The sequence below is a fragment of the Sceloporus occidentalis genome, unplaced genomic scaffold (genome assembly GCF_023333645.1).
Source record: "Sceloporus occidentalis isolate IW3139 unplaced genomic scaffold, rSceOcc1.0.p SCAF_3, whole genome shotgun sequence".
Classification (NCBI taxonomy): Eukaryota; Metazoa; Chordata; class Lepidosauria; order Squamata; family Phrynosomatidae; genus Sceloporus; species Sceloporus occidentalis.
In genome coordinates, this window is record NW_028316983.1 from 199,511,922 (window position 1) to 199,532,139 (window position 20,218).

At 38.2% G+C, this 20,218-nt stretch overlaps 1 protein-coding gene across 1 annotated transcript in view; it reads left to right on the forward strand.

Moving 5' to 3' along the window:
- Positions 1-8,966, forward strand: part of LOC149317321 (lipoxygenase homology domain-containing protein 1-like) — a 235,837-nt gene extending 226,871 nt beyond the window's left edge. The window contains exons 54-58 of the mRNA XM_089517319.1: positions 1,017-1,095; positions 1,430-1,670; positions 3,028-3,106; positions 5,150-5,225; positions 7,190-8,966. Of these exons, the coding sequence (XP_089373445.1) occupies positions 1,017-1,095; positions 1,430-1,670; positions 3,028-3,106; positions 5,150-5,225; positions 7,190-7,244 (530 nt within the window). The 3' untranslated portion in view covers positions 7,245-8,966. The remainder of the gene's footprint in view (positions 1-1,016; positions 1,096-1,429; positions 1,671-3,027; positions 3,107-5,149; positions 5,226-7,189) is intronic.
- Positions 8,967-20,218: the final 11,252 nt, after the last annotated feature.

Sequence of the window (20,218 nt, forward strand, 5' to 3'; positions counted from 1 at the left end):
GTCTCACTGGAGAAACGGCAACTTGCAAATGAAATAAAATTGTACATAATTGTGTTTAAGCTGTCCCTTAGTTCTTAGAGCTGAACCCTGTACCTTGTTCAGAGAAAGAGTAATAAACTGATACTAAACTGAAGTATGTTCATGACACCTTCATTCGTTTATGAGCTCTTACTTGCCTAGCTGGTATGCTCTTGGACATTAGTGTTGGGGTTGTTTTTCTGTTCTAACCATTTTGCTTCTGGGAAGGCTGAACTGGATGTTCACTTGGTATGTAGCATGCAGATACATATCTTTTTTTTCTTAGTAAATTATTGGTATGTAGAATTGGAGGATGAACTAATGTTCTTACTATAAATTTAGCACATAAGGAAGGGATATTTTTTCTTATATTTTTCTTCCCGGTGGAATTAGATACAAAATCATTCTTGGATGACAGAACTCTTAGGGAAAATGAAACTGTGCAGGGAGAGGCAATTTTATTTCTGATTACACTAGAGAGAGAATATGTATATCTTTCCTCTGTATGTACTGTATTCCTGGTAGGGACTATGCTCTCCTCTGTATACATTTGATTTATTAAGTGAATGCCAAGTTAGCTTTATGAAGTGAAAGTCTACTTTGCTCCTTATGGCTGCCACCTCCAGTTCTGCTCTTCAGAAATGCAGACAGTTCAAATGCTGATGAACCAATACCATCCAAAATTTTAACATTTCCCCTAAAATCAAAGAGAGAAAATAATCTCAAAGCAGCCACCCTTTCAGGACTTCCTTGCTTACCTAGAATCTTCTTGGCCTCCAGATGTAGGAATGTTTGTTTTAAAAAAATGCTTTGGGGGTGCAATATTGGGGTGCAATATTTAAAATGGTAAAGACACTAACTACCATGGCAAGACTTCTAATATTGTCTATTTATGAACCTTATAACTTTATAAACTTTATAACATAACTTTATAAAATTTCATTGAATGGATTCAAAGTGATCATTGTGTAAAATGAGATTTTTTTTTATTACTCTAGCCTGCAGCCTGGGAATTAAAGCCCTGCATTTAAAGGAAGACCCAAAACAGGATCCCGTCTATATATTTGAAGTGAATGAGTGAGTATGATCTATACAAACATGAATCAGTGACCTAACAAGTTATATTTTTCAAATATCCTATTTGAAATTCTGAGGTAGCATTAGGCTTACTGGATTTATTTTATTTTTTTCCTGTTTTAATGTTTAACTATATTTTTTGTTATTTATTTTATGATTCCCTCCCCCCCTTTTAATTCACTTGCTTCTGTTTTACTGTAAGCTCCTCAAATAACCTTTTGGTTTTTTTAGCTTATAAGACAGTAAACATACACACAATCTGCAATTATTTTTCATTAATAGAGAACATGTTGAATTCTAAGCATTACTCTGTGCCTTTTTTTTTAATCAAAAGAACATTCCTTTTGGATGCAAGTGAAGCTGAAATTAGAAAAGAAATCCCCTTATCTTGGATTCAGAAGGAAGATGGACCAGAAGATCTTGTTGAGTATATCATTAAAGTGTACACAGGTGACAAGAGAGGAGCAGGGACTGATGCCAATGTCCACATAATTTTGTTTGGAAACTTGGATACATCTTCACTAACTCAACTAAGTAAATCTCTAGATCATCGGGATACCTTTGAAAGAGGAAAGGTGAGCATCACAGCCTCTGTGTTATGTGCTCTTTTTGTCTTATGGCCACCTTGCATTTTTAAAATATGTGTGTAAATGCACATGCCTGGAAATGTTTCTCCTCATGATTGACTGCAACTCCCTGCTAAACGTACACTCTGAAGCAAACCTGAGTTTGATACCACTTAATGTGAGGTATAGCTCTTAAAATCATCAAACCAAAAAGTGCTATGGCACAATGCTCTAAAAGAGAGTAATTTCCATAAGTCAGACTCTATGTGGAAGCATAAACTGAACTTTTATTTTGGTGTGCACTGACTGCAAATAACAATACAGCACTGAATCTTTTTGGTTATGAATGAGAAAGGAATTACACTATCTACCTAATCGTGTTCTACACAGCTATCCAAAACTTGTAGCATGGTCTTTTGGTCATATTCCTCATTCTGATGAAAAATCCCATTGTCTGAATAAAACTTAAAAAAAAAAAACCCCGCTGAAAGTTGCCCAATAAAGAAAAGAAAAGAAAAAAAACTGGCAATTGATATTTTAACCAAATTGTAGATCACATGAGAATAACATTTGACAATAACTAGAGAAAAATAACTTACCTTAAAGACTTCAAAGGCAGCTTTTTGTGTTTGTGTGGAATCTTGTGGATTCCGCAGGAAGAGGCAGGAAATATAAATAAAAATTATTATTATTATTATTATTATTATTATTGGTGCTAAATAACTTAGCAAGAATCCTTCAAACAGTCTGGAAATCCACTGTTGGTGTTTTAAGTAATAATAATAATAATAATAATAATAATAATAATTTGTTTTATTTATATACAGCTATTCCAAGGATCATAGCGGTGAACAGCAAGTAAGCTAATTAGCAAGTAAGCTAATTTGCCCCCAACAGTCTGGGTACTCATTTTAGCGACCTCGGAAGGATGCAAGCCTGAGTCGAGCTTGGGCCCTTTTGCTGGTCTTGAACTCGCAACCTTGTGGTTTCGAGTGAATGGCTGCAGTACAGGCATTTACCCACTGCGCCACCAGATCTAATGATCTGAAAAGGTGAACAAATAGAACATTACTAAAAAAAGGGAGATGATTGTCATGATAAGCATAGCTCTGAAAAGTTTGGGGTATTTTTAGACTATAGTTCACAGAAACCCAGGGCCAAAATGGAGAGTAACTATGGCAGATGGGAGGTATCCTCTAAAATGGTAACTTTACAAGCTTCTGATTCTAAAGTTCACTCATGCCATAGATTTCATTCCCCCCCCCTGCACAGCTCAATTTAAGCCTGTCCAAAACAGAACTAAGTTAGCATATCATTTCCCTAAAATTTATTAAATTTTTATATTTTTTCTCTTTTCATTTGAAAGATGGATACATTCAAAATTAAGACAAAGAAAGTTGGAAGGCTGCAGAAAATTGAAATTGGGCATGATGGGAAAGGATTTGGTAAGTATATTGTCTGTCAGTTCCAAGTTCTTATTGTGTTTTGTATAGATATTATATTATGTATGACATTGTTATGATGTTTTGAAGGACATGGAGATGTGAGGTGCCATATATCATTGTGGTTGGAGTGCTGGAATAGGGCCAAAGAGATCCAGGCTCAAATTCCTGTTTAGCCATAAAGATGACCTTGATTAGTCACTTTCTCTCAGCCTAACCTACCTCATAGGATGGTGAGGATGAAAGCAGGCAGAACCACATATATTGCTTTGAGCTGCTTTGAAGGATGACAGGTTATAAAAAGTAATAAACTAAAACTAAAACTTTTAATTTTTATGTTGTCACATATTTTAACCCTATCAATAATATGAGAAATGGTGCTCATGCTCAGTATGTGAAGATTTGTTTTTAAAAATAGCACTCTGTGAAGGATAACAACTCCTGTGAAATCTGAAGTTTTACAATCATTTGCATAGCTGACTTAAGCTTAGTCTCCTTTTCTTGGCAAAAGACCCAACATGTTGCAGTGATTTGAGTGTTGGACTAGGACTCTGGGAGGCCAGACGTTGAATTCCAGGTCAGCTATGGAAACTTGCTGGGAGATCTTGAGCAAGTCATATTTTATTAGCCTCAAAGGAAGACAATGGCCAACTTCTTTGGAATAAATCTTGCCAAGAAAACTCTGTGATAGGGTTGCCATAATTCAGAGTCACCAACAACAACACAATCACAGGGGTCTGTACCATCATGTCTACTCCAAGTCTTAATATTTTTCACCTAGATGAAGTATTAATATCAGAGCAAGTTTAATGTTATAGTTTATGATACTTTGATAGAGTATAGTAAAACTGTCTGCGTAAAATATGTTGATTTCTGAAATGAGTTAAGTGCCAGGAGGGTTTTTATTTTTGATTTAAAATTGTATTCCTTGATTTTTGCAGAACATGAATGCATGGAAAGAGTTAAATAATTGTTTAGTTTACTGTTAAGTAGGAGAACTTCCTTTAACTGATACTGACAAATATCCAAGCTGTATACTTCAATTTAAACTACATCAGTCATTATGATATACTGTTTTGACCTCCCCCCCCCCACCCTCATTTGCTTTCTGAGAGCATTGTGTTTAAGAAAAATGGCTAATACAATATTTTTGAAAACCATCATTTTCCATATTGGTTGCTGTAAAACTAAAAAAACATTTAGTTGTTCACAACTGTATTATCAGATAGGATTTAAAAGTTAATCTGCCATTGTTTCCTTCCATTTTATTCTTCTATTTTCTGTCTATAACTAATTGGGCAAAAGTAGATTCAAGATTTTCTCTATAACTGCCAATATATTCAAAGCATACTTTGAAATGTAAGCATTTTTGGCACAGACCACTACATTTCAAAGACTAATACCTTTCTTCAGAAATTAAGTCATTTTCACCCACCATCCCCATCCCTTATCGTTAAATGTTAGTATTAACCAGGCTATAGGGAGAAATGTCCAGAAGCAATGGGTTATTGGTATTTCATATTATTTCATGTATTATGCTTTGCCTGAAGCTACTGCAAATATAATAACAGATGTACAGTATTTATTTCAGGAACACAGTGCCAATAAGCAGGCTTTGCAGTGAAATAATATTTGTATTTCCCTGTACAAATGTCTGGTGCACAGATGTCACTTGAAATGACATCTTTTTTGTCTGTACATGTCTACCTGTTCCTTGGAATGTAATGCTGGCAAGCCCTTATGGACTGGTTGACACCCCCCCCCCCCCCATCATTTTGCCTCAGCTACAGGAAAATGCTGTACCAATCTGACATGGTAATTTTTATCATTATATTATAAAGGTATTTAGTTTGGCCCTGAGCTTGACTAGTAAATATCAAAATGTTATCTGTCAGTTTCCCATCCCATTTAGTGTGTTCTTGACATGTAATCCAATATATAATAATATATGTACTTCATCTTTCTTATTTAATGTTTTGTATACAAAAATGATTTTTTTAAAATTGTGATATTCTGCACATCTTTACTGCTGTCCTTCTTTCATAGGAAGTGGCTGGTTTCTGGAAAAAGTCGAAATCACAAATATGTCTACAAATGAACAATACAGCTTCAATTGCAACCGGTTTGTTTCTCCATTTTTTAATATAATGAATGCTATTTCTTTTTTTACAATAATAATATCTGTATCCTGGTATCAATCAGACAAAGCTGTGTGTGTGTGTGTGTGTGTGTGTGTGTGTGTTCCCTCAGGTCAAATATGCCACCAAACAAATTTAATTGAGAGCTATTATTTCTTTCCTTTCCTCAAAGATTATGTTTGAGCTTCAATCTAAGAATGGCCAGTGACCGGCAAAGTGAGCCTTTTCTGTTGAGAATGCCTTTGGGCCCTTAGGAGGTGATTTGGGGGTGGGGAGAGACCAAACAGACATTCACTTATTTCCTCAGTGTCCCTTGGGTCTTTGTGAAAGGCACAAAATATGCTATGCATTTACATTCTCCCCTTCTCTTGATTTTCCTCTTTGCTTTTTCTGGGATATGCTTGTTTGTTTTTATATGGATTTTTGATAATCATACTTTAAAAATAATCTTTTGGGGGAGTGGGAGGACACACAGTCACTGCCACACACAATCTCCTCCCAGCCACCTCTATGACTTCACTCTTTGACCTGCACCCAGAGGCTGGATCATATGCCTCCTTGACAGCTACTTTGGGCTAAGAAAGAAGCTGCTCTCAGAGACAGAGGAGTTAGCAAGTAATTTGGAGAGCTTCTTGTCATGGAGGTTGGGGCACTGTTGCTGCTGCTGCTTCTCTTCCTCTTCTGGGCAGCTGAGGCCACAGTTCACTTGCTGACTGCCTTTAGGTCTTTGTTTCCACCCACTGCCTCCATAATCAGAGGTCTTGTGTTTTACCTGTTACTTCTTCCAAAGCCACTTGCCTGCCTCCTTCTCTTGTTCTCATCCTCCCACTTGCTGACAGTACTGCATTCTTTGCCCACTTGTGGCTTCCTTCCCATTCCACATTTGTTCATTATTGCAGCAAGGGCATGCCAACTAAAAATATTCAGTATTTTGTAATACAGAATTCTGTGTATCATTATTGTTTTGTCGAAAATTCATTGATTTTACAATGGATGTCAAAAGCAATCTGCAAACAATTATACTACAAAGAAAGACAAAAAGATATGCAAAATAGTTGGGTTCCATGCCACTTTTCAGATTTTCAGGCCCCAGTAATTTGTATATGGTGTCAAAGGCATGGTGGACAAGAAAGAGCTCTGAGGGACCACACAGAACAAAGACTAAGGAGCTTAGCGCACAGCAAAATAAACTGACTTACCACTCCTAAATTCCAGCCAAATTCGGGCTGCCCTCTGGTTTTATTGCATGGCTTTTTACCCCAAAACATCAATCCGGGTACAGCATGGTTCCAATAAGGCCCCTGAACTTGCTTCAGCAGCCATTTTTTAAAGTTGGGAGCATTCCAACTTTAAAAAATCACTACTGGAGTGAGATCAGAAAACAGTTTTGGAGCCAGGAAAGCAGCGGATCGGGGCCTCAGTGGCTGCCGCTCTGTCCACTGAGGCCCCGATACACTGGGGAAAGGGGCGGGTGCAGGCCGCCGCTTTTCGGCGGTCTGTAACCCGCCTTAGTTTATTTCCTTCTTCTCACGGGGGTTGCAGAATGAAGTTACATCTACACTGTAAAAATAATGCAGGTTGACACCACTTTATAAATCTTGGATTCTTGATGACTTCTTTCTCTGGTTTTACACATTTAGCAAAAACACTTCTCCAATGTTAAATCAGTAATGTTCGGTAATCTAGCTTTCATTCTATTTGACTATAAAGTTGTATGCTGTGTGACACGCATTTCACTGTGTGAAATAAACACAATAAAACTGAAAATAGCAATTGCCAAATCTGAACTGATTATTTTCAGTCATGGCTTTGTAGATGAGTCTTTATCCAGTGGCTTCCATAAGATTAAAACAAGTTTATATGAAGGCCTTCTTGGGGAATTGATGTAATTGAGTGGGTGTCTATAATGTACCATCTTTTCTTACCAAAATTGTTTTTCATTCATCAGGTGGCTTGCTGAAGATGAAGGTGATGGACGCACTGTAGTGCAGCTTTACATATAATTATGCTTTCTGAGAATCCTGTTTAAACATGTTGCTCTCTCTCCTTCAATCTGATCCAATTTATTTGTATTTCCTAATTGTGAAAGAGCTGTAATTATCATGAAGAAAAATCAAAACAGTCCATCACATTTTAGTATTCTTGTAAGAATGTTACTGAAAATTCTGAACACCTTTATCCAAGCAGAAACAAATTGAGATCTAATGTTACAATACAATTTTGGATATGTGACACATCTTTCACAACATCTGTAGGATCTGTGGTATTTTTCCCCTAAGGAAAAAGAAAAGGAAAATGTGTATCATCTGCTGTCTGATGAAATATCTATGTTGATATTTTGTAATCTTTTAAAGTAAATTAATGAGAAAACCTTCCCAGTATTACCACATGAGTTTTGTCCAAATCATATAGCTATCCCCCATAAACTCAGTCATTGTGAACATCTCCCTGTGGATAAATCACTCTCAGAAGTTAATATGTAATTAATATGTAAACATGCTGTAACAGAAGTAGACAACAGCAAGAAGAGACAGCGCAGACTCAAATTAGAGAATCTAGAAATGATTTAGCTCAGACTGACTGGAGGTCATCCAATTCAATTGGGTGTCAATCCCAATTCAAAAATCCAGATCTAGCTACCTTTTATTGACTATCATTGGAAACTAACAAACAGCAAGTTTTCTGTTTGTCAGAAATGGATGAAAGTTGCAGGAACAGCAACCCTTTGAGGAGGAAATGAAGCCTACCACACTAGAGACAAATAGATATACAAGACTTTGTGCCAAATACACTTATGTTTTCACCTTTTAAAAAGGGAATAGCACACAGTCAAAAATCCTGTTGGTGCACTACACTCATGTAATTACACTGGCTTAGGTGATGACAGCAGGAGGGGGAAACCATGGGTGCAGCAGCCATGAAGGAAATAGGCTTTTTTAAAATCAGGAGATTTTAGCCAGAATGTCTCTTTTTGGAAGGAGGGCAAGATGATATTTTGTAGTCCTATGTGCAACATTTAAAACTCTGCCACCAAAGCAATCAAATGTTACCAGTGAAGAGTAGACAAGAGTGTACTACTGATATTTTTATATCATACTTCTTGATAAGGAGTATGGAGGCAGAGAGCATTCAGTGGTTCAGCTGTACAGATTTTTTTTTGCATATGTTAGACACTCAAATTGTTTAAGAATTATCCACCCTTAATCTTTTTAGCCAACCACTTATTTCTCCACTTGCAGTTGATTAGCGTCAGGTTGCAGAAATTAACATATCGTTCCTTACTAACCTTTAACTTTACTCCCAATTAATTTTTAATAAAAAAGGTGTCAGAAAGCCAAATGAATAGTATACATAAAGATGAGAAGGGATAGAAAAAGAGTAGTGACTTAAGGCCCATACAGACAGGCCAGAATAAAGCTGCTTCAGGTCATTTTGGAGGTATGCTGTTTAAATGACACATGCAAAGTAAGAGGCCAGAAGCTGTGCCAAAGCTGTGCTCCAGTCCTTAGGAAATAAAGGCTTTCCAGTCTATTCCCTTTAGATTTGATCTGTCTGTTAGTCATAAACTGAAGGATCTACAGTATAATATCATCTGAAGTGAGGAAGAGAAAATGGTTTAGTTCTCTTAAAGGATATATTTTGGGGTGTCAGAACACATAAGGTATATACTGAAATGAATTTAAAATTGTATTCCAAGAGTGCACAGATGTGTTCAGTTGCTAACAGTATTCATTACACACAATCACTTTGCTGTGATCTATTATGTGATTTGTTTCATTTAGTGTGCCTTTCATTAATAGTTTGTAATATTAATTTACCCTGATGTCATTTCTGTTTTTTCAAGTGTAAATAATGCCTTCTTAATTTGTTTGCCTTTACCAACACTGAATAGAATCTTTTAACAGATTATTTGCTTATTTTCTTCCAGTTGTTCTGTTTTAAAGGGGGGGGGGAGCACTTTCATTTCTGTTAGGAATGTAGAGGGCACTTATGAATGACTATAGAAAAAACAAAAGTAACAACCTAACTGCTGGAATCTTACAGTTAACTCTGTTGTTGTTATCTGCGAATCAGTGAACATCAGTGGAAAATTGTGAACTCAAAGGCTTTCATGGCCAGCATCCATAGTTTTTTGTGGGTTTTTCAGGTTATGTGGCCATGTTCTATAAGGGATTATTCCTGACACTTTGCCAGCCACAGATGCTGGTGAAACATCAGGAATAAATTCTTCTAGAACATAGCCACATAGCCTGAAAAAACCACAAAAAAATACAGCAGAAAATTGTTTCCCTCCCACAGCCCTTCCTTCAAAATCTGCTCCAAGATGTCTGAGAAGCCTCTGGGGCAGATATACATACATTGTGAAGAGGAAAGGAATCATCTCCCACAGTTTCTTTCAAGCTGATGTCTGCTTTGATCACATTTGTATAATTCATTGTTTTCTCAAATGTCCACTTTAGAGACAGTTTTCACACCATATTTAAAGTATCCTGAAAATCACACAATATTTAAAGTATCTTGTCAATAGTTTAAATTGCACCATGTGGCGATTCTTGAAATGAGCTGAACTTTTTGTGAAGAGCACCTCACTCCAAGGAACCATATTTCACTCAGTCAGCACAGATCTGTCTTTTGGTACATTTGTACTGGTTTGGATGCAATTGTAGCAACTATTTTGAGAGTTAATTACCATGTATAGCTTGCCACTGAGAACAATCACCACATTCAGTGATTTAAATTGGCTTCTGTATCATTGCCATAGTTTTCTGTTTGTCAGAAGTCTTGTTCTTGCTCTGAGTCCATAGATTAAGAATGTTCTCATACAAGTGATTTTGCATATAATCTCACTGTATCTGAAATATATTTCACAGTATCAAGTGTAATCAACTGTTCAAAGAAGTTTTGAAAAGTCATCAGTATAGCTGAGCCAAAGAACTGAGATAGCATCAGGAGTGTGTGTACATGTGTCATGGGCAGATGGCTTCCATTGGTAAAAGAGTGTGTGTATGTTTGTAATCAAACAAGAAACTTAGGCAAGCCTAAACAGATTTCACTTCACCCATCACCCACTTGTTGTGGCTACTTGCCAGTGCCCCCAAGATAACACAAATTTGTTTAATTGTAAAGAGAATTGCATCATCTCAACTTTTAAGTAAGATTCTCTGAAGGTAACAGTTATCTTCAAAGCCATATTTCAGTCAAATGTTAGTTATGGAGTAATTCTTGTATATATTACAGTATGACTCCCATATCTGTAGGGAATACATTCTCAGACTTACTGTGGAAATGTGAAACTGTGGATAATGGTGAACCATATTGAAATGAATAGCTTCCAGAGAAAATTGGCCATAGAGTTGTGCTGGAGGACCTCTCTGGGCATTTGCAGGTCCTCCTACACAAAGCCTTTCTATGAGAATTATGCAGGAGTATTATTATTATTATTATTATTATTATTATTATTATTATTATTATCTTTAATTATAAAGTGCCATAAATGTACATGGTGATGTACAAAACCAAGTAAAATCAAGAATATATAAAAAGCCTGCCTATGGCATACAATCTAGAAGTTAAAACAATGAATTAAAAACATCATAAGAAAACAAGTTAAAACAGCAAAACAGCAGATAGGAAATGCCTATAGAGAAGACTTTTTTGTGTGTAAGTGAAACCACAGTACTGATATGGGGTTTGCACTGCATCCCATATGGAGATTCTTTATGGTACAACTTCACAAAATTGAAGTATTTAATGAGACCAATCCTATTCAATGAAAACACAAAGTTTACTTAATTGTAGAAAGAAAGAAGTAGAAAACTTCTATGGCTGATGTATGTCTTTGCTCAGACACTCCTTTGATATTAATGGGATATCCAAACAAATTTGTTTAGGCTTTAGGGTTTCAATTAGCTATTAATTTAAGGGAGACTAAAAAGAAAAGATCTTGCCCAGCTAATATCTCAACTAGTTGAGAATGATTTTTTTAAAAAAATCATTTTGGTTTCAAGTATGAGAACAGCAAATTTGCTACTAGAAAGGTCTAAAGTCTCATCTTCAGTCAGTTTCTATAGAGACAGTGGAATTTTCTAAATGTGTGCTTCTAGCCATAAATAACGTACACAGTGCAGTGCAGAAATGATACTTAGCTACAGCTTCCACTTCACTTAAAGGGAACAGCATTTTTGAGCAGCTGATATGGAAAAACAAAATTCACTGAGCATTTAATAAAATATTATTAGAAAAGTAATACACAACAGAAATCATATATACATGTTGCAGTACTATAATGACACTATTCTACCCTAGGTGGTGTATGTTTCTTGTAACAGAGGGTTCTGCTATTATTCTTTGGCAGATACTTTCATACACTTTTTTGGTACTGTACTAAAATGAACTGACATGTGTTGATGGTTCTTTGGTTGGGGTATAATGTGTGAATATCTCAAGCAAAGCAAGAGGAATCCTTGAGTTAAAGAGATTTTTTGGCATGCCTTGCTGAAGTTTCTGAAAAGAAGCCAAGCAATGCAGAGTTGCTATAGGAAACCCCACAACTTTAGTCCAAGGTACTCAAGGAGATTTCATTGCTGCTGTAAAAGAGAGAGAAGGCATCTGCATGAACCAGATATATTCAGATCTAGAGTCACATGATTAAATGTATGGCTAAAATATGCAAATATATTGGTTGGTCAAATATCTATATATCTATTACATATATGAATACTTTTTTTTACTTATATGTACTTTAAATCAAGTTGCATTTGGATGAGCTTTGAAAGATTAAAGCTGCAGTATCTCATTCTTGCTTAGGTTATCACAATCATTTACATTAAAGAAGTATTTGAAAATAGAGTGGGAACTTGCAAGAGATTCTATCACTCTTTTCCTTACCATAGGACACTGTAAGCCAAACTGTACTTTATGTGACACTTGTAGTTTGACACTGTCTAATTTATTGTTTTGGAACATTACATAGCAGTCAAGGAGGCTCCAGTCAGGAATGTGACCACAGAGAAAGGAATGGCTCTTTACCCATATGCTGATACCCACAAAAATGGTCCCCTCCAGCAGATACCTAAAACAGAAGAAGCTGCCACTGATGCTAATGGCAGCTTATGTCCTTTGCAAAAGAAGAGCTCTTTCTCTCTGTGTGTGTGTGTGTGTGTGTGTGTGAGAGAGAGAGAGAGAGAGAGAGAGAGAGAGAGAGAGAGAATAAGACAAAAGGGTTTAACTGAGAAAGGAAAAGTTTGAGGGGAAAAAACTTCAGTCCCTACTCTTATTTCCCCCGCCATCATTTTCGCTGTTTAAAGAATAATTCTTCATATAAAGAATGATGTATCTACAGAACACATACAATCTATATTACAGTTATTAAACAGAACTGAGAAGAAGATAGTGCTCTTTGGCATCCCACGGTACAAGTGCCAAAGGCTGATATACATTCACATCATGCGATATCCTGAATCCAATTTGTGTTTGTTGTTAACTGTTCATAAGTCAACCACAAGTCATGATGACCCTGTGATGAAACATCTTAAAGACCCTCTGTCCTCCACTTGCTCTGCCCTGATCCTGCAAGTTCAGATCTGTGATCTACCTTAGTAAATCTTTCCATCTGGCATGCTGCCTTACTCTCTTTCTCTTGCTCTCTGCCTTTCCTAGCATTCCTAGCATTGAAATGTCATGCCTTCTTATGATGTGGCCAAAATATAACAGCCTCAATTTGATTATCTTGGCTTCCAAGCTTGATTCCAGGCTTGTTTTATTCAGTGCCCCATTTGTTATCTATATCTTTTTGATTGTCCATTATATCCTCAGCACTCTTCTCCAGGACCACATCACAAATGAATTGATTTTCTCTTCATTCACTTTCTTCACTGCCCAATGCTTACATCCATACATGGTCATGATGGATACAATAGACGATGATTCTAACTTTAGTGCTCAGTTGTATATTTTTACTCTTTAGGACCTTGTCTAGCTCTTTTATTGCTGCCCTTTCCGTTCCTAGTCTTCTTCTTATCTTGTGGCTGCAGTCTCCATTCTGATCAATGTTTGATCCAAGGCAGGGCAACTCTTTTACTATTTTGATTTCCTAATTGTCTAGGTTGAATTTATGTATCAACTCTGTGGTCATTATTTTCATTTTGTTTATGTTCAGAAGTAAGCTTGCCTTTGCACTCTCTTCTTTTACCTTCCTTAATAACTCTTCCAAGTCTGTGATGTTTTCTGTTACTAGTATGTTGTCAAAAGACTGTTGATATTCCTTCCTCCTATCTTCAGTCTTCTTTCTTCTGAGTCTAATCCTGCTCTTCCTATCATATTTTCTGTGTACTGGTTGAACAAGAATGCAGCCTTGTCTAACCGCTTTGCTGACTGTGAACCATTGTGTCTCTCCATGCTCTTTTATAACTGTGGCTTCTTGTCCTAAGTAGAGATTTATTGACAAGATTTGTTCAGTGAAGTTTTGCCATTGCCTTTTCTTGAGGATAAGAATATATGACTTGCCCAAGGTGGGTTCCATGGCCAAGCTAAGAATCAGTCTCGAAAGTCATAGTCCAACAACCAAACCACTACGCCATGCTGGCTGTATTGTAAAATACTATTTTTTTTTCTGAAAAGGAGGATTCTTACACTTCCCACTTTTCCAGGAATTTGATTCATTTTACATGAGGAGGATGGGAAAAGGACATAAAAATTCAGAAAGGAATCCAAGCTAAGAAGTGTTGGGACTCTAAGCATGACATAGAAAAGCTAGAAAAAGAAATGTGTATTGCTAAAAAATCCGATCAAATGGAAAAAATGAACTTGAATGAGTTAACATTCACAGCAAAGGCAGAGAAAAGCAAAGGAATTAAACAGATGCTTTCTAAATAAAGATAATTGGAGAAAGAGATGAAATAAAGAAAACTGCTAAAACAGTATAAAGAGTACTCACACATACAAAACAAAAACATACTAATGCACCTGCAGTTTTTTCAAAGCTCTAGAAGAGAAAATTAAAAGCACATCACAATCTCACATCATCTTGTTGCTCATAGCTTTCCTCTACATTTAAAAGCAACTGAAGCCGAAGATGCGTGTGTGGAACAACTTTGGCATAATCCCTGCTAAGAATACAACAAAGACTCCTTACTTTGCCCAGTGCCACCTAGAGGCAAATGGAGCTGTACAGAATCTCAGCCCTCCTCTAGAAACAGACAAAGAAATTGAGTCATTTCTGTAACAACATTTTTGGACCCAACTTAGAAGAATACAGTGGGCCCTTGTTATCTGATAGGGTTGGTTCCAAGATGCCCCCCATGGATGCCAAAATCAGTTGATGCTCAAGTCCCACTAAATACAATGGCACAGTAAATGGTGTCCCATCCTTAAAATTTTATGACTTTATAAATTTACAATGGTTATCATTGTGATGTGACGCAGCGCGTCCGTCACAACAAAATGGCAGCACCCATGTAGACAGGGCGCTGACATTTTGACGTACAGAGTACGTCCTAGGGTTGCGGAGCATCTGTAAAGGATGTCCCGAGGCAACCCTAGTATGTATCCAGGCTGGCACTTCGTGCCGGTCTGGATATGCCTCAGTTAGTCTCAAAGGTGCTAAAAGATCTCTCTACAACTGTATAAAACAGTAACACATTGTCACAAATTTGAAAAATATTTTGAAATATCACATTTGATAAGCAATAAAATCAGTAAAATATTTTTCAGGTTTAAATAACAGATGTATGTAATAAATATATGGACATATTAAAAGTAGAGATTTACTGTCAACATCCCCCTTGAAATAGAGAAGCCATTCCGAATGGAAAACCATATCCATGTAAGCAGAGTTCCCACTGTATAACCAGAAAAATGTGGAGACTAAGATATATTTATGACTTTCACGTTATTTTTATATATTGCCAAACAATCACAAAATTAATAGCTCATTTGTATTTTTAAATAAAACATACTCTAACCAAGTCATATAAAAATGGATGTGTCAGTAGTCCTTAATGCAGTCTATTTCTCAAGTGTTATACTAGGTTCTCTTTTAGAATGTCAGAGTGATTTCACAGGGACTTGTGTACAGTTGTTAATACAGATACATTGTCTAACTGAAAGAATGTATGAAACAGTGAAAGACAAGTCAAATCATGTATAGTAATACAAATATAGTCATTTCAAGAACAGCTATTTTTCTGTTGTCAATGGAGTTGAAATTTATTACTTGAATTTTACTGCTCTTTGTTTCCCAGCCCACACATGTGTCCAAAGGGTGTGTGGCTTCTGTCTGTATTGATATCCTTTAGTGAGTGTGGTGTAGTGGTGTGAACCTTGGACTAAGACTCTGGAGACCCCACTAAGCCATGAAAACCCACTGGGTGATCTTAGGCAAGTTACAACCTCAGAGGGAGGTACTGGCAAAACCCCCTCTGAACATATATTGCCAAGAATATCCTTTGGGAGGCTTACTTTAGAGTCGCCATATGTCAGAAAAGACTTGAAGGTGCACAGCAACTACAACAACAGGACTATCTTAACTGACAATAGAAGCAACATCTAAAGACAAAACACTGACATGTGACTTTGACATAGTAATTTTTTCTTCTCCTGTATGGTTTTTAACACCTTTACCTAAGAAGGCAGTGGAGCTTTGAAAGCTTGTATGATGCAATTTGTGCCTCTTTAGTCTGCCAATAAAAGTATACTTGTTTTGTGTATTTTTGATTTTTTTGTACTCCCCTAAAAACATTATTGTGCTACCTTTCTTTTTCTTGCAGCGCCCTTAAAAAATCAGTCAGATTTTCCACGAAACCTATGGCCCAAATAGAATTGGTTGTACCTGTCAGAGAAGACCCATTGTATGAAGTGGTGAATAGTAAAACAACACTTAGTAATTTCATTTATTTAATGAGACTACACTAATTAGTACTAGCAGTCAAATTTTGACGTATGGCTTAACTGTCAGTTTCAATCCTCTGCCAATATATCTGAAATCAAGCTAGTTTTAATTCAATGAGAATTGAATAGGCCTGCATAGGATTGCACTCTCTTTGAAACTAATTAACTACATTTGTTCATTTTCATCCTTTATCACCTGTGGATCACATTTCCCCATCCCTTTCTCTTAATCTCTCAAAATGTTTGTCCATTTTGACCATATATTCACCTCACCTTTGTCTATAAAGTTCCATACGCAGTGAAGATGACATATATTAAAATACAAAGAGCAATACAAAATGAATAAAGATAAGACATTAATGATTACAAAAAATATGAATGCGACGGACGAAAAAAGACTAGTGAAAAAAGTAGGTAAAGTGGTAAAGAAAGTCAAATATTTGGGAATTTGGATCACTAACAAAAATATTGAACTATTTGAAAATAATTACAAAAATGTCTGGAATCAAATAAAGACATACAGAGATGGAAGAACATGGAGTTCTCATTATTAGGAAGGATTCCAATTATAAAAATGAATGTATTACCAAGAATAATTTTTTAATATCAAAATCTACCAATAATTACAAAAGAAAAAGTTTTTCAAGAATGGAATAGAGATATTAAAAATTTCCTCTGGAAAGATAGAAAGGCTAGAATTAACAATCAGGTCCTGAAAAAGAACGTTGCGAAGGGCTAAACTTTGTATGGGCTTAAACTTGACAAATTCAGCAAGTATTATGCAACAGTTGGATAGTTTCAAAACAATGCTGTTTTTCTATGGGCATTCATATAACAAAGGTGTGTTGAATCATATGTGACTCTTTTTAACACTCAGAGCCATGTTAGTTTTGAATATCAATGTGCAAAGGGAATTGTGGCACCTTTGAGACTAACTATATAAAAGAAATTGTAGCATAAGCTTTCATAGCCTTGGTCTGCTTGCATGTGAGAAAGTAGACCAAGTTTACAAAAGTTTACAGTACAATTTCTTTGGATAGTCAGGCGGGTTACAAACGGCCCTCAAGGGGCTGTTTTCCCGCCGCCATTCGCTGCGTAGGCAAGCCCCAGCGGCCAGACCACGAGGCTTCCCCGCGCAGCGAAAAAGGAGCGCCGAAATGGCGCTCCTTTTCGAAACGCGGAAGTGGTGCCGCGAGGGGCGGAGCGCGGCCTTGCGGCGTCACTTCCACCGCGACACATCTGGACACACAGCGTCCAAGACGTCAAAATGGCGGCGCCCATGTGGATGGGTGTTGCCATTTACGACGCGCTCCGCGCGTACTGGGAGGAAGGGCCGTGAGGAAGGTAAGAGCCTTCCTAACCCTAATACGGCCCTTCCTAACCCTAGTACGGGCGGAGCGCGTACTTTATGGCGGTTTGTAACCTGCCTCAGTCTCAAAGGTACTACAAGATCCCTACAGTTAAGAAACAGCAAGACAGCTCCATTGATATTGGGAGATGTTGGGTAAGGAATTATTATTATTATTTGTTCTTTCTGTTTAACTTCAAAGACAACAAATTTAGAAGCAATCAATATGATTCTTATTCTATATTTTCCAACAATAGTGACAGTAACACAGTCACCTGTAGAATTCAAAGACACCAGCCATGGTAGGCTGTATCAGTATGTAGGGAGTATCTGAGGAAGTAGACTGACTACAAAAGGTCATGCTGCCAACTTTTTTCTTTCAGTTAGTCTCAAAGGTGCTGTAAGATCTCTCTCCATACAGCCACCTGTAGTGTGGAGGACTTTGTGATTTTGCTTGGTGCTCCAAGGAAGGCTCCACGCAGACCTTTCTGGGAATGGTATTTCATGATCGAAAAGGCCCACCCTCAAGTAACCATCCACTGTACTTCAGCAGACACAGATAGAGAGAGGTCACCAAGGATCATCATTGCAGGACTTGGGTGGAAGAGGCACTCCTTAGATGGCTCCAGGCTCTGAAGGGCTTTGCTAAGTTAACATTGGCCAAAGTTTTTAACTTTGGTCTGACCATGAACTCCATTTAGCATTTTATTTCATTTTATTTGACTTATATCCCACCTTTCTCCTATAGTGAGACACAAAGCAGTTTGTTTAGGCTCTAATCATCAAGCTGTCATGGGGTAGCCTTGTATTTCCACTGGAAGATTTTGGTTCCACACATTGTAGTGTGTAACAGTGTTGTCACCTGGGTATGTGGATTTATATGGTTGCCACTCTGCAGTAGGAAGCCACCTGTGTGCAAGAAAACATCAATGGGCTCATTCCCTCCCTTCTTGCCTTTAAAAAATGAAACTGAAGGTTTTGTAGAAATTAATTCTGTAAGAGTGTAGTGCAATAATCTAGATAGATCAAACACTCCCACCATTATACCACGCTTGCCTCACTGGGTCACCCCAAGTCTTAAAGCATCTTGAAGGCACACCGCCACAGCAGCCTTCTTTGTCAGGGGCGCTACCCTTTTGCCCATGTGCCTGTACTGATGGAAACAGTATTCGTCAAAATTCAAGAAACAGAAGAAAAATCTGTTATTCAAAGATTTCAAACGCTTTTTAAAGAGAAGGAATTACAAGCACTTCTCAATTGATGAGTAAGCATGTTGGTTTTTAATTCAATAGCCAGGGTTTGAGTATTTTGCTTAAGCAAAGCTACCGTTCACATTGGGTTTTTCCTATCAGAGGAGGGTTTTTAAACCTCTGCCAAACTCCCTTTTGACAGGCTCACTGAGTTTGAAATGCCCGGTAATTAGTGCAAATGTTCGCCTCTCTTGGCTTTTCTTTTCCTTCAAGAAATTTGTAAAAAATACTTCTTGACAGGGAGGGGGGGAATTAACCTTTTGAAAGTGGGACTTTTGAAAAGAATATTTAAAAAATGCATCTAGTTCTCAATGGGAAAGAAGAAGAAAAATTGGCTTGTCACAACACTATAAGTGCCTGTCTCCAACCCTTAGTCAATGGCTTGAGGCCAGGATTGCTCCATTGGCCTTTGTGGGAAGAAGGAACCCAGGAGGAGGAGGAGGTAGGTCAGAGCCCTCCATTGCAGGGCTCCGGCCCACCTGTCACTCATCCTCCCCAGAGCCCACCTGTCACTCACCCTCCATCAGGCCCCGCCCTCTTCCCCCTCCCTCCCTCCTTGCAAAAAACGCATCTGTGGAGGAGTGGCAGGTCTTTCGCACTCAAGCCACCACCTCCTCCTCCTCCTCCTCCTGCTGCCTTTGTGCCACCTGCTGCCAGTGCTGCCAATTTCCGTGGAATTCTCCGGAATCTGGGGGATATAATTAATTTTTTTCTGGGGATTTTGACTGAATAATAATAATAATAATAATAATAACTTTTAGAGAATTCAGGGGATTTTGGTAAAACGTTCCTGGGAATATCGTTGAGGCTTGTTGGCAACACTGCCTCGCTCTTGAAATAGCCTGGTTTGAGGCCACTTTTAAAACAGATTATTCAGAAGCAGCGGCCGCAGGTGACAAAGGCAAGCCCCCCCCCCTTCCCCTCTCTCAGCCTCCCAGACAGAGAAGGCGGCGGGGGGGGGGCAGCTTTAATTAGAGAGATGGTGGAGAAGAGGCCTTTCCCTCCCCTGGGCCACCTGCTGCCTCGCCTCTTTGGTCTCGGGCTCCGGAGGGAGGAGCTCCTGAGGAGCTCCAGTGTCGTCGTCCCCCTTCCCCAGCCCCTCGATGGTCCAGACCAGTTGCCTCTTCGAGCCCCTCAGCCAGGCGACACCCCAACATCCTCTGCCGCCCCTAGCCTTCAGAGAAAGAGGCGGCGGCCATGCAGTGTGAACCCCCCAGGAGCCCCAGGAGGGTCCCGCCTTTTCTCCCCCGAGGGGGGGCGACTTTCCTCATAACCACCAGCCCCCCTCCTTCTCACCCCGACACACGCCGGTCAGCAAATAGGTGCATTTGTTTTGTCGGGGTGAGAAGGACGGCGGTGTGGTGGTTATGAGGGCGAGATAAAGGCCAGACCCTTCTTGGGCGCCAGAGGGAGGGAGGGCGGGAAAGAGAGATGCTTGTGTGTGTATATATGTGTGTGTGTGTGTGTGCCTATGTGTGTGTGTGCATATATA